Below are 15,594 nucleotides of genomic sequence, written 5' to 3'. Positions count from 1 at the left end.
AAAGTCTGAGTAGAAGACTCAGTCTGAGTAAAAAAATTCTTCCCTGTGAGGATGGCACAGGGTGCTCAATGAAGCTGTGGCTGCTCCATGCCTGGCAGTGTCCAAGGCCACTTTGGACAGAGTTTGCAGCAACCTGGGATAGTGGAAGGGGTTGGAATGAGATGGGCTTTAAGGTCCCTCTCAACCAAAATCATTCTATAATCCCATGATTCCTAGAAACATTCTAAACAAGATCAGCATTAGCTCTTTCCAGTGCAGTAGATATAAAACAACCTTCCAAATCCTTTTATGACTGTCCTTTGCTTCCAACTGACATTCCTCCAAAGTTACATTATTTTCAGCTCTTTATTTTGGGGATTTTATGACTCTAATTCAAAAAAAGATTAATGTGATATCTCCTCATAAATCAAGAGAATGAGCAAAGAAAAACTCAGCGGGAGCTACCAGTCCTAGAAGGTGTGAGTAACCTCTTTTAAAACATTTACTGGAGAGAGAAGGTTTGCACTGGAGCAGGATGGGGATCCAGAGCATCTGGGAAAAATGGGAAGGAGAAAGTGTAAGGAGCTGGACTAGCATATTTGTGTTTATCTGACACCAGGGTTGGAGTTCACATACCAAAAAGGCTGTGCAGGTCTCTATAAAGAAGTAACAGGAAGTTATTTGTGCTCGGGCATTTTTATTGGCATCAAAATAACAAAAGGGGAAGTGGTCTAAGAAAAAGAGCTGAAATCTCTCCTCTGTCTTTGAAGAAATTGGTTGAAGATGCCTTTTGTTCCTCAAAGCTAATATGAAATCGTTATCTTTTTGCTTCTTGCTCTATTAAACTTTTTTTTTATCCTATGGTAAAAGCCAACACATTCTTTGGACATCAGCTTCCTGCACATACAGCATTTCTTCACATCACAGAAACTTTTCACTTTTAAACACTACCTGCTGCTATTGTGGGCTAAAGTCTTGATAAATCCCTTCATTATAAACACAGCACAGTTTTCATTTAATCCTCTGCCAGAGTTTACCTATTATTTTCCTGGTTGCTTTACATACATTTATTTCGCTTTCATCTGTTTAAATTGTGCCTTACTTTTACTTAGTTTACTGTCTCAGGGCTCTGCAAATTTGTCTCCTCCTGTCCCTTTCACCACCTGGCAGCAGAGCTGAGCCTGCCCATCTTCACCTTCAAACATCCTGCTGGGAACCCCTGACTCGAGCATCTTCTCCCCCAGGTGCTCACAAACACATTTCATTACAGCTAAACTGCTTGGTAATTCAAGTTATGCTTTTTATAAGTAGAGAGTTCTGGAGAGAGAAAAAAAATTTCAAAAATCAAAATGGGAATTTTTCAGCAGCCCAAACAGCTAGACAAGCAAAATTTCAGTATTAGTAGGTCACTTCAGGGCTCTCTGTGTGTTGGAAACCTCCCCTCTGCAACACTTACATGGAAACCTGGTGGCACAGGCTCAGCCTGCATTGATCCAATGGTTTCAGTAGTATTTCACAGTTCTGCTCTCTCCAGGTCCTTTTTTTTTTTTTTTTATTTGAAACCTTCATATAAAGAAATCACTCTCATGCAATTAGCCAGGAATATATTGCATTGTGATATATAGTGCAGGTATTAAAAAAGCTATTTGAGTATTAAGAGAGACTTCAAAGGAGGTGAGATCATGGAGAATGGGGATAGATCAGACCCATATATGTCAGAGTGATTCAGTTTTACTGCTCTAAGGAGAAAGATGGGGACTAGCAAAGAACTACCCCACATGCTTGGGTAGGGATGTTAATTGGGCTGGTTACAACATGTCACTTTTAGCCCCATGGCCCCTGCAGTGAATTAGAGAACCATGTCAAGCTGAGCCAAGGTGTTTGCAGGACTGCAGGGTGGAGTTTGCAATGACACAAAACAACAGCAGGACACAGGAGACTGTATCACCCTCAGATTCCATCTGATCTAAAGATCAAGCCCTGCCCTCAGGCATAAACCCTCTACCAAAATGCTGAATTACCAACTTTATAACTCTTGTGGGAAGCTTGCACTTCCATGAAGAAGAGTGGGGCTGGTTTGCCTTTTGTCTGCTGGGACATGCCCAGGTATTAGATTTACATCAGGTTTGGGTTGTGGAGGTTTGCGGTGAAGCAGCCCCAAATTAGAAAACAGCTCTGGCATAGCCTCATGTAGCGATGGTAGGGCTATTAAATACTTTAAATACTTTAAACAACTCTTTCTCAAGTTCCATTTTAAAAGAAAGCAGCAAATAAATGCTGAAGGAAACAGCTGGAGAGGAACACAATTTCTTAAAATGGGCATAAGACAGAGAATACTCACAAAATTAAGAGGAGTTAAAAAAAAAAATACCTACATTTCTTTGATGATGTGCAGTAGCTGGATTTGGGGGAGCTTAAAAACTAAATTTTGGACCAAGCTGTTTTATTTTCAATAAGTCCTTTTCGCCCCAGCCTCAGACAGTACAAGATAAATGCTCTGCCTCTCTGAATTACAGTCAGAACATACATTTTCCCATTAAGACACAGTAGATTATTTCCATATAAAAATAACTACCTAGTCGATAACTTGCAGGAAATATGAAGGATGAGACAAATCAGGAAAATTTATAAAGGTGGGTAAAAAGTGACTCACCTAAAACCAGCTGTGAGTTAGAACAGTATTTCAGACAGCTCAAATGACAAAAGGGTGTCAGCTGGATTGGAATTTAATTCCCTGCTTATGTGTGGGCTGAGGTGCAAAGAAACAAGTGGTTGGTGCCTCTGCTCTTGACTGAAGTCGTGTGGCCACTGGGTGTCATCCTTGATTCAGATGACAGCCAGAGCCTCTGCAGCTACAGCTCAAAGCCTGCAACTTCCCCAGCAGTTAAATTCCACTCTATTTGATTGTACAACACACAGCAAATTGCTCTGCATTTAAATCAGCTATACAATTGAATACTTTGACATAGACAAATTCTCCTTTGTCTCAGTGCCTCATTTGGAGGCCTGAAATGGCTGGTTGATGCAGGAAAGAAAGAAAAGTAGTGCAACCTGGGCGTAGGGACTGCAAACAATTTTATGAGTGATTATCAAATCTCGGGAAATATTAAATAACTGTTATTAAATAATGCAGAGAGTCGATGCAGGAAGTTTGGAATCATATCCTTAAATTGTCCCCAGGCTGGAAAAGCCTATTCCATATAGGTAATTTCATTTAAGACATTCAGTATCCAGATTCAGTACACAAATTAATGGCTATGTATGAAGGAGCTGGTTCAGAAAAAAACTAATCTAATCTTTTACCTACAATACCAAGCTAGTACCCCCAGAAAAATTCCAAAATGTCATCAAGAGGGAAAAAAAGTCCTTGATACTTTATTCATTCCTCCTATAGCTATTCTGTAATTTTTCACATCTTTTTCACTGTTCAGTATCTTCCCAGGTCCCCACAACCAGGATCCATGGGAGCCACACAACCAGGTGTGGCTGTGGGAGCAATGCCTGCACTTGGTAACAGGGGAGAAGGAAAAAACTTTCCAGAAGAAACATCCAGATATCCAGTATGTTTTGCCTGTGTTCACATATAAGGTTAGAATCAGCTCACAACAGGTCATATGTCATCCTAATGAGTTTTCTGTTATGGGTGACTGAGAAGAACTTATCAGCATTATTTTGTTATCTCCTGGGAGTCTAGACAGTCTGAAACCAGCACATAGTGCAGCAAAGCTGCTTATTATAATATTATTTGTCTTCAAAACCTGATTTAGTTTGCGTTCTTCAAGCTGAAATAAAAGGAAGTGCCAGAAATTTCTCCAAGCATTGCAGCCAGAAATGTTTACATTTGTTGGTACATTAAAAATATTTATCCCACTCTTCTTAATATACATAGATATAGCCATAAAATGGCTTAAATAACAGGTATTTTTGTTAATGCAGCTAACCTCAGCTGATAGCTCAGCTTTCCATGGATTATACAGTCTTTCAGAACAGATCTCCATGTAATACTTCCTAGCTTTACCAGTGGATACAATTTTAATGAAAACATGCCACTACTAAAGAGCTATTAGGCACAGAGTAGAAACTGTCTTTGATTTTATTCACCAACCAAAGACTTCAATGATTATTTAAAAACCATTTTTAAAGGAAGATGTTAAATATTCTCTTTATATTAAGCAGCCTCATAGACATGATTTAAGATGCTTGTTTTTAATATTATCAACAGTCTCTTTTATGGTTCTATTTAGTTAAGAACTGATGGACTTAAAGGAGGAAATGCATTTTAGATGTGAGCATGTGCACTAGCAATTTCAAAATTTACTAAAGTTAGTGTAAAACAACCCATCTGAAGTAACAAAGTCAGATAACCAAATTGTCTAAATGCTTACTATCCTTTCCATTGAAGCAATAAATCAGTAACAAATATCAGTCCAATGAGTTTTTCTTGAAACTGGAATTTTCTTCTGCTTCCATATGCATAGATGCACATGGCCATATTTTATGGCTAGGAATAAACAATTTCACTTTCAGATCTCAATTCAAAGGGAAGGTTCTTTCCCATTTAAACTTCACGACACCTTTTATTTGGGAATTTATTTTTAGAAAATTACTTACGCTGGCTTAATACTCTTGGAATGTTTTTCATGAATGTAGGCACCAGCAAGGCCACCTGCTCCAGAATTTAAATACTGCAAAGAATAAATCAACATGTACATTCGTGCTCATTATCTGTAAAGCATCACTTCCCTCACCCTGATCTATAAAACAAACCAACTTTAACATATCTAGTGGTTTCTAGATGGAGATCTTAGCATTTGTCACAAAGTGCTGATGGAGGTAAAAGCAGATATATTTTTTCAGATTAGTTTTAAAAGCATCTCTCTTGGCTTACATATGGTACTTAAAGTCTAACAGGCCAGAAAATTGAAGTAATCTGAAACAGTTCCATATATATTTGCTATATATGTATATTATATACAGCAAAGTCATCAAACAATTCATCTATGTCTAGTCCTAATCTCACTAGGAGTGAAAGGAACTAAAGATACCTTACTCTGTGATCTGGAATTATTATTCTCTTATTTAGGGATCACTTCATAAAATATTATAGTTGTGAGACCTCCTCGGTGTGAGAAGTAAGAGAAGAGCCCCTGATCCCCACTCCACAGGGCAGATGTTTAACCATCACCAGGATCCCTCTCACATCCACAAGACCTTGTGGGTCACTGCCACTATCACTTTTTGGAACCATTCCTAACAAAGGCACCCTTAAAGTCAGTGTCCATCCCTCTGTTGTGAATTTAAAGATTCAGCCCAGTCTTGCTCGACAGCTCAGGTGCAGCTCTAATTCACCTGACACGTTTGCTGACCCATGAAATAAGTGACACTACAGAAAACAGTCTCCAGCAATGAATCTGTTTTACCTTGTAGGAGCACCAGCAGGCAAAATCTACTCCCCAGTCATGCAAATGAAGTTCTACATTCCCAACAGCGTGAGCCAGGTCGAATCCAACAAGGCATCCCTGCAGGAAAGAGATGATTATTAGGTTACTTATTGCGATAATAATCACTGTGAAATTATCTTGAAAAGAGCTCCTTCAGAGCTAAACTTGCTCTCGGTATGTGCAGGATACCTAGAGACTTTTTACAGAAGCAGAAAGTGATAGGATAAATGGGGATGGGTTTAAACTCAAAGAGGAGAGATTTAGGTTAGATGTTAGGAAGGAATATTTTTCTGTGAGGGTGGTGAGTACTGAAAGATGTTACTCAGAGAAGCTGTGGCTGCTCCATTCCTGGAAGTGTCCAAGGCCAGGTTGGATGGGGCTTGGAGCAACCTGGGATAGTGGAAGGTGTCCCTGCCCATGGCAGGGGGGTGGAACAAGATGATCCTTAAGGTCCCCTCCAGCCCAAACCCTTTTATATTTAATCTATCAAGTCCCATCTGTTCCAAGTCATTGCTAGAAACAAGTTTTCTACACCACAGATACACACAGAAATCACCAATTGTTCTGTGGTTTGTCTTCAAGGATGCTTGCATAGGGTTTAGATTGCTGAGGTTTTGATTGTGCAGTGAAGTGGAACCACTTGAAATGAGTATTGAGAGCAAATGTATAAATACAAACACTTGTATGGCACAACAAACTCCAGGCAGAGACAGTAACAGTCATAATGATGCCAGTTACCCATGAACAATTAGATTCCAATATATATTCATGCTCAATGTGTCCCTGGTATTTAAATGAAGAGCACCTTGCTCTTTGGGAATCCAAATGGATCAGACAGAAACTTGTGCAATGCCTTGATCTTCAAGAACTTTCATACCTGTCCTTAAAAAGAAGGATTCTGTAAATTCTCTGTGAAAAGTCTTGTATTTGCCAAAACCACAATTTGCACAGGACACTGAGGGAAAAAAAAAAAAGGGAGCAGGGGGAGGGGGACCCAACATCTAAGGACAGGAGACTTCTAGATCTAAGAGTTTTACTCACAAAATAACCACTGGATGGCAGCATTTTTAAACTAAAAAGTTATTCGAAGCTTCGCTATTTATTTAAGAGCAGAGAAATAAAACTGCTTTTTGTGCCTGGACTACAAATTAAATGCTATTTTACATTTTGCTTCTAAAACACAAACAGCTTGCTTGCAAGCAGCAGGGTAGGAATAAGAGTGAGAGCACAGGCTTCAGAAAAATCAACGTCCAATAATAAAACAAAGGAGTTTTTTTAAGAATCTCCTGCTGTTTCTTGCATGGAGGGAGTCTTAGCTAAATTATTTAAACAGTACTTTGGTATATTTAATCTTCTGTATAAACTAGATAACAATTTGTATGGAGCAGCATTTTAAGAAGATGTGACACGTTAATTCTAATGGAGGCATTTGTGAAGTTATCAGCTGGAAAAGTTGCTCCAAAACAGTGGGAAGAAAACTCACTGCCATAGCATTTGCATGGTCTGAATGTTGGAACTAGAGTCCCAGTAAATAGCCATGGTGGTTTGATTTCACAGGGACACACAGAACTGAGTTAAGACTAATCAAGTGAAATGGTGAAGCTGAAGCAGACAGGCTGGAGCACACTGAATTCCCATGGGAATGCTCTGTTCAGGGATAAAACGGCTTTGGATCACAGAAATAACCTACAGCACACTAAAGCCAATTGCCAGTGAATGAGTAGGTTCTCATAGGGTTTTAAGGCATTAACTTCAAAACTTCAGTTGACTGGATTCAAACCTTAACAGGTACATACATCCCACACAAACTTTTGGAAGGAATTCTATGACAGATTCACTGGTTTCAGTGGAAAGCAGGAATAACACAAAGAGAGTCATGCAGAATGTGTGTGTCTGGCTGTACATTAACAAAACTGAAACAAATTTTTAAAAAAAGAAGTTGCTCATAAAGAAAAAACATGTAAGAATTTAAATTCTATAAATCATATGCCAAAACCAGTTGTCCTTTCCCTGTCAGTACGTCGCATGCTGTATAAAAAAATATGTTCAACCACACAATATCAAATTGTGAAAATATAGTGGTTGGGAGGTAGGAGGAGACACCTTGGGACAGTGGCAGGTTGGATGCCCTCACAGTAATGAGGCTCCTTAACCACATCCACACAATGTTTGACACGGACAAAGTTTTTGGGCACTGACAGTGGCTGCAATAGATCAGCTCAAACCCACAGTAGGTTCAGAGCCCACAAAGAGGAAGGTCATTGACATAACACCTACAGCTCATCCTCCTGAACTCCTTTAGCTGCCCCCCACCACTTTGATATTGGTTGGCAGATCCTACTGGGCCCTGTTGAGCAGTATTGAGGCACAGCCTGGAAATTCGGGTTCGGTGCTGGCAGGGCTCCTGCATCGTCTCAGAAACGCCCACTCGCACCAGTTTGCTCGAGTCGTCATCTGCAAGATGGGTTGTGCTGGTTCGCTTTCCCAGGGAGGTGTCTGGCACTTGAGTCACACAAACAGCAAATGTTTAGCCACACAGATTGCATGGAAGAAGTAAAACAAACTGAAGCAGCCCTCCCTGCACAAGCCACGCAGAACCAGGACTGCGTGGGATCGGCGCTTCCCCAGGCTGGGGGGAAGCAGAGCTCTCCATCTGCTCCGGGCAAAGGACAGGACATGTGCTCTCCCCTGCCTCTACCGTTTTATTCTAACATCTAAAAGTCATTTCTGCAAAGTGTCTGGGTAGCTGCTGATAACCAGCAGGTAACAACTCAGCATGGACAATGACATTTGGAGAGAGGGAGAGAAATGACAGCTTCACGCCAGCAAAGCTGGGACATTTAGAAAGAGAGACAGGAAAAGAAATGAAGATGAAGGATCTTAAAGCTCTTCCTACTGGGACTCAAGAGATTAAAATATTTTACATAACGGTACAGAGTCAGAGGAAAGTACAATGTAACTTATGAAATGAAAATTGTGTTTGAAAGGTAGAGTCTCCTAAAAGTCAGCCATTTCTTCACTTGTAGAAGAATAAAACAACTCAGCCTCCTCCATCCTCTAGAGCAAGCTTGAAAGTATGATACAAGGAAAACTGTTACATCCTCCTCAGCCTGCTGATGAGTCTCTTGCACAATACGTAGTAATTTCGATTTATCTGAGAGACCTTAGATGGAAAAATAGCCTGAGGTAATTTTTCAAGCTTAATTTAGTTCATTTAATATTTAATGACTTAATGAAGCTGTCTATGTGCAGAGCTTTCACTCTGGGAGGAATCTTAATGTACGCAGAGAACTTAGGAAATTGGCTTAAAAAATGTAAAAGGAAATCAGTAACTTAATTCATAAATGATTGACCTCAAGAATCCTAGGACATTTTCCAGGCCTCCAGAGCTCACAGCTCAAATCTCTAGCCAAGCCCTGATAGGGCACAACACTGTGGGACTTTATTTCAATTGTACATTAAAAGAATTATTGAGACCATCTGTGTATGATTTTTCTTTCTGACATACTGGCTGACAAGTGAATTTTTTTTTTTCCCTCTCTTCTTCTCAGATGACATTTTCACCTTGTATTTTCCCCTTCTGACTGTTTGCTTGTCAGCTCTCCCCAACTTATTTTCTGTTCAGGAGTTCAGGGTCATTCACCACCCTTCATCCCTGGGAAGGAGAACGTTGAATTTCTGCTACAAATATGACTTTTCATTCTTATCTGCTTTTAAAAGGACTTTCAGCCTGTCTGTGGCAATATGTTGACTAGAAGACAATGCTGGATTCATCAGTCCAGAAGCTCTTGAAGGAAATATGGGCTGTAAGTCCAATTAAACCCATAGAAACATTTTGTTTTCCCCTAACCCAACCCTGGTTCTCGACTGTGAAAAGACAAGAGGAGCCAATTCTTGTGAAAACCCCACATTTCAGGCATTTTGATAACCAGAAGCCCTGAGTCCAAGATAAGCAGCAGGGAGCAGAAATGCTTCTTACCAACAGAAACTCTTCATGAATCAACGATTTTGTGGCTGTTCGAGTAAATATTTGTCATACGCAGATGTTGAAGTGTGGTGTAACAGTTTGTTGCGTAGAGGGGTTGTATAAACATATAAACATCACTTAACCCCGGGGCAGAATCTGTAAGGACATTGAGCTGAGTGTATCTGACAGGAGGGAAATAAAAACACGGCTGGCTCATGCTTCTCAAGCCTTAAGGGTACTCAAACAGTTCTTCAGGTTGAATTAATTTTGCTTTTTCAGTGTACTAATGGCATTTTAGTCCATGAATCTACCTGGATCTCAATCCTGCACACTCAAAGCATAAAGATACTAGAAATTCAATTTGGTGTGGTGGTTTTTTTCTCTCTCTTGAAAAACCTGGGGAAGAAGAGCTTCATGTCTACATTACGTCATTTCTAACAGGCATTCAGATGGAAGCAGGACTTTGACATCTACCTGTTCCTGCTGGAATGCTGAATTGCTGTCACAAATTGCTCTCCTCCTCAGGAGCATGATACAGTGTCTGGGTGAAGCATGTGGTGTTTTATGTGTGCATCCCTGTGGAAGCCCATACCCCTGAGTTAATATTATTATTATTTGCACTGCCTTGCAGAAATTTCAATCTTTCTCCACCAAGTCCTGGTTATCTCCTCAGATTTTATAAACATCAAACCCATTTCCACTCCCTGTAATGAGCTGTGAGTGATTATTCTCTCCCAGAACACCACTTTGGGGCAGTTTAGAGCCATCAATGAAACTGCATCTCCTCCACATTTCCAAATCTGCAGCCCACAGTCCAGAGAGCATCTTTGGAGAGGTGGCAAAGCGATAAGTTTTTCCCAGGTTGTTCATCTTTATGGAAAAGAAGAAAGATTTCTCTCTCTCCTTCTCAGACACCTTTCAGACACATCACAGAGTAGCGTTCTGGGAAGCAGCACTGAAGACATGTAGGTGTTGGCAGCTGAAGGAACGCTCTGCTGCCACCAGGAGAGAGCAGAGCAGTGGGTGGCATCATCCTGCTAATAACCTGTCTTCCATTTCTAACATTCCAGCACCGTGGAATTGTGATATTTATGGTCAGCAAAGTGCTGGCAGACACTCCAGGAAACCAAAAGCAGTGTTGCTTTTGGAGCTCCTACACAAACCCACTTCCCCTGCAGCTGACTCCCCGCATTTCTTTTCACCCTGCTTTTCTACATCCGTGTCAGAAGTTGGTTTTGTTTCTAACACTGGGTTTTAGCACCAGGTGCTGCTCTGTGAGAACATTCCCTTTTTATATCCCACGGGCCCTGCACCAGCTCTCACACCTGCTCTGCTCTCCCAGGGGACACTTTACCATCGTTTGCCATCAGCATAACTTACGCCCTGACGTCCAGAAAAAATTCCACTGCCAATCCTACTGCTACAGAAGATGGATAGAGTGCTGTGAGGTAGGAACCTCTCCAGGGAGTTAAACCATTAAATATAAAGAGTGAGCTGGTTTGCCAAAAACCCAACAACACTAAATGAGTTTACCCTTCAGTGGTTTAATCTTGTCTGAGATAAGGTGCATCCAGTAAAAGGCTGCCACCATGGAAAGTCCGGTGACCTCTTGCTGATAAGACAACTTAATTAAAAGTTATTTTCTCCTGGATTCCTAAGGCAATTGAGATGGTTAAAGAGTCATGTCCACAGAACACAATGCCTGCAAGCTCTGAAGGCTGAGTCATCACTGAAGCACACTCATCTTGTGATGTTGGTGTGCTCCACATTGTGCCTGTCTCTGGAAAACTCTTCAGTGGAGTCTGAGCAGCGCTGGCTCCGTGGGGAGCTCACCTCCCTGCTCAAGGGGGGCAAAATCTGCCACAGCACGGCTACAGGAAAGCAGGGAAATCACAAAAGTCTGTCGGAAAAGCTCAGAAATCTTACACAAACTAACTTTCACAGACAGATTAGAGCTGTGACTGCCTCCTCCTCCTTCTTCACTGAGGCTCTTGGTATTCTACCCTTCGAGAAAAGCCATGTCAAAGCTAATAGTCATGAATTACCTTTTCCAAATAGTTTAACATTCATCTGCCTGAAAGATTGCTCCCACAGGGCTATTTCTTCATGCAGCACACAGTCCCCAAAGGGTCTGGGCACAGAGTGCTTTTGCATTTTACCAGAGACCTACAAATGTCTGTGTTTTGTTCCACAAAAAAACCCCAGAACAACTGACATTAAAATGTTTCACAGAGAAAACTGATCTAAAATTGGTATGAAAAGGACACATCTGGAGCAGTCCTACCTTCTTCTGGCCAGCCTTTGTTATTCTAGGGATGTCAAACAACTGTCCTGTGTAGTACTGCACCCCACTGAACAGAATGACAGCAATAGAGTCCCCTTCCTCCTCAATTACAGTCAGGATGTCTTCAGTCCTCAAGGTCTCCTCCCCCTAAAACAAAGTTAAAGCACAAATTTTACATCAACTCTGGCAGTAATGACATTGCCATTCCTTATTTCACAATCTATCTGTTACCATGATCCAGGCTGTTTGCATAAAGAGATCAAAAACAAACCCTTATCTTGGAAATTATATACAAAGGTAGTGCTAAGAAGTAGCTTATGAGCAAGTAACCTAAAAAAATAATCATTAGTAAGTGAATCTTGGAGGTGCCTGTTATAAAAAAGTCTATTCACTTCATACTCTAACATGCTTCATACTCTATTATTTCTGACAGTTTTAATTTACAGAATTCAAAAATTCCTGGTGCAGACAGAATATCTAATGATTTTTAAGTGACATCTGAAATTTGTGACACCCACAAGATTTGAAAGTTGTCTATCAGTTTCACTCTGTACTTTTCTGATAAACTTGGTATCCCACAGGAAGCTATTATAAACCTGCCATATTCATATTTCAAAAACAATGTCTCACATCATCAAAAGTACAAAAATCCCCAAACCTGTGGTCATTAAATATAGAAGAATTTCAGCCACAAGGAAAAAAAAAAAAATCAACCTCATTTTTGATTCTTTGCAGAAAAATTACTGCCCCATCCTCCTCCTGTCTTCCTAGCAAGGGATCTTGTAAAACATACCACCACCTAGGGATCAATTAGGCAGTGAAAACCTAGAATTAAATTAGACTTGTTACTGAAAAAAGCTTGGGCAAGATGGTTGGATTGCAAGGGACTGTTATTATCTCAACAATCTCTGCAAATCTATCAAGCGTTCAGGAGTGGGCTCTTTACTCACAAGATGACTCAGATTTCAGAAGCAAAAGGTCACCCTCGGTTTATAGTTAGGTGACAAAGTTCTTAATGCTGCAGAAGTGAAGCGAGGCAGCCTTTCAAATTAATCTGAATTGCATATTACCCAGAGCAGACCTTTCCCTCAGCCCGTGCTGATGCAGACACACTGGTGCTCGTGTTATGGCAATCTCTTACCTCAGGACATTCAAAGGACACTGGGCATTCTCAATGAGTTACTATATTTTGCAGGTGACTCAGGATGCTGCCAGATTTTTATTTTTTTTGAAACAGGAAAAATAAGGAAAACAGTTTTTTTGTTCTTGTTGTTCATCTGGGAAAACTAGCTATTGAATCAGCAATTATAAATGGGGTTTAATGTCAAAAATATACGCTGAAACACATCTGTTTATGATTCATTAATTTCATCTAGATTTTAATAAACACAGATTGCAGCCTTTGCACAAGAATATTTGAGAATATATGCCTGCAGCAAACAGAAGTGACAGATTCCTCACCAACCTGCCGTGGCTGCAGCAGGACCATGCTTTTCCCCACATCCAGCCCATGCAGTCGGAGCTGGGACTCCACAGCATACTGGAAGAGAATTCCATGCAGACAACGTTAACACGAATACATGATAAACAGCTACAAGGGAAAAAAGGACAAACACATCAGAACTTGAGAAAGGTGTTCAGATGCCTTGCCTCTCACAAAAAGTAATACTTGAAAGTATAATCCAACTCTGCTGAGAAATTCACAGATTTCCTTAGGACTGAAAAAGATCTGAATTTAATTCTTGAGAGACTGCAAGGACAAAGTCAAAGCCTGCATCCCACAGGATAAATCCATGGCACAGAATGAGGGTGGAGATGGGACCCTGAGCAGGCTGATCAGTGGGTGTCATCCCTGCCCATGGCAGGGGGTGGGAATATGATGAGCTTGAAACCATCCCATAGTTCTGTGATGTGGTGGATGCACTTCACCAGAGGCCAGAAAGCCAAGCCTGCAGAGGTAACAGCCAAGGAGGATTCAGTTCCAGGAGCCCTGGGTACCCACATGCCCTGCTGCCAATAAAAATGAGGTTTGGCCAGCACACATCTCCTGCTCTATGACATTCTCACCTCTTCTATTTGCTGCACAGCTGGAGAGAAATAAGAGCTTTAAACTCTCAAGCTATTTAAAAAAATCCTATCAGATGGTTTTATTGATAAATAATGGTCCTGGAGATCAAGTAACAATCATCAAATAACAGTATAAAAGAGTTTAAAATTTCACGACAGGAACTGAAGTGACAGCAGTTGCAGAGATTATTGCTGAAGTGCCATAGAAATTTAAGAGGATGGAGTGTAAATGTACAAGTGCACGTGGAACAAATGTGGGATTAATCTGAACATTACTTAGAATAAAAGCAATGTGAGGTGTACACATCTGTGCCAGCATCTTCATTGCAAATAAACCTGTTAGCAGCTCAAGTCACTTTTATTGCACCTTAGAGATCAAATTTGTTATCAGTTTCCAGGAGTTTACAGTGCTGATGATAAAGTAGAGGTGGCCCACAAACCCAAGGATTAATTTGCTTGAAGCTCTGATGCACAGGCTATTGTCTCTTATTTTATAGCAGACAAATTGTGTTTGAACTAGTAATCTAAAGTGCTAAGAACAAACATTTCCATCTCTGTCTGGGGATATATAAGTGTTAATGTTGTGAGTTTGTATTGATTTGGTTTCATAAAGTAAAACAGCAACAAGAATTAATAAAACATTTACAACTTTAGTTGATTTAGGCCAGTAGTTTGCTCAATGTCTTTAAAAAGACTAATAAATCAATGCACCCATTCAATTTTTTCCTCATGCAACACTTCTTGCTTGAACAAAAGGAATAAAGCTACGATCTGTAAAATATGCTAAGCTCAAAAAATTCTGACATATTCTTTTATTGTAATGTTACTTGGACAAGATGAGCTAATAAATATTCAAATCATACTACTGATATTCTTAGGAAAAATATGATTAATAATACAAATATGGTGAATTATTAATTTCTTACATGGTCAGATGGAAAAGCTCTTGCTTCTAGAAGAATTTTATAGCGTCTTGAAGTAGGCTTAAAGAAAGATAGCTGGTAAGGGGAAAAAAAAGTAAAAAAATTTGAAATTTATCTAAGCAGAGATGAGAAAGATGTTCCCAACATATAACTTAATAAAGACTGCTTTACTTTAATGCAGACTACAGAGAATCCCCCAGAAAGTACAAATATTTCTTTGTCCATATAACATTTATCAAAGCAGGAAAGTGTTATAATACTGTTTTCACATCTCCATAACAAAGGCCACCAAAACCCAGCCGTGGAAACTTGCACTTACAGGAATCAATGGCAAAGCTTTGACTGCAGCCAGGGAAACTGGGATTTCACCCAGCTCCATCCAGCCATCAAAAGGAGCAGTTGGAGAGTAATAATTAAAATAATTAAGATTTATATCCCTGCCCTAAAAGTTTAGTTATGGAATCATCCCTTCCTCCAAAACAAGGCTGGCCAAAGACCTGCTCTCAGCACCAACAGGTGGGTAGTCTTTTCTTGTGATAACCACACAAAACAAAGCTTCACATCTAAGATCACTCAGTTGAACCAAATCTTTGGAAATACTGGAGAGCCAAAGACAGGCTTTATGCAGCCACAGGGACACCTGAGCATAAATAAAACACATTTGTGGTCACTATGGCATGCAAATCAAAATGCTTTAGCCCATTTAAGTCACATATAAAATGGCATAATTCTAAATGTCATCTCTTGTATGCAGCTGCATTTTAGGCTTGACTGATATTACAGCTTTGTCTTGCTCACAGTTGAGTTCCTGTTTCCTTCTCTTGGAAATTTAGTGTGGAATTGAAATTTGAGTAGTTACTTGTAAATGTTTCTTAAATAATACTATTTCCAAGTGACATGCAACACATGTGAGAACAGCTCAAACTTCCCCTA

General features: G+C 40.1%; 1 protein-coding gene across 1 annotated transcript in view; it reads right to left on the bottom strand.

Annotated features, from left to right (window-relative positions):
* The window catches only part of KYNU (kynureninase), a 67,027-nt gene that overhangs the window by 19,005 nt on the left and 32,428 nt on the right, over nucleotides 1–15,594 (bottom strand). Inside the window, exons 6-10 of the mRNA XM_033065018.1 lie at nucleotides 14,665–14,736; nucleotides 13,137–13,211; nucleotides 11,672–11,818; nucleotides 5,400–5,498; nucleotides 4,591–4,664 (exon numbers count right to left, since the gene is read on the bottom strand). Of these exons, the coding sequence (XP_032920909.1) occupies nucleotides 4,591–4,664; nucleotides 5,400–5,498; nucleotides 11,672–11,818; nucleotides 13,137–13,211; nucleotides 14,665–14,736 (467 nt within the window). The remainder of the gene's footprint in view (nucleotides 1–4,590; nucleotides 4,665–5,399; nucleotides 5,499–11,671; nucleotides 11,819–13,136; nucleotides 13,212–14,664; nucleotides 14,737–15,594) is intronic.

The sequence above is a fragment of the Catharus ustulatus genome, chromosome 7 (genome assembly GCF_009819885.2).
Source record: "Catharus ustulatus isolate bCatUst1 chromosome 7, bCatUst1.pri.v2, whole genome shotgun sequence".
Lineage (NCBI taxonomy): Eukaryota > Metazoa > Chordata > Aves > Passeriformes > Turdidae > Catharus > Catharus ustulatus.
This window is presented reverse-complemented; position numbering and strand designations above follow the sequence as displayed.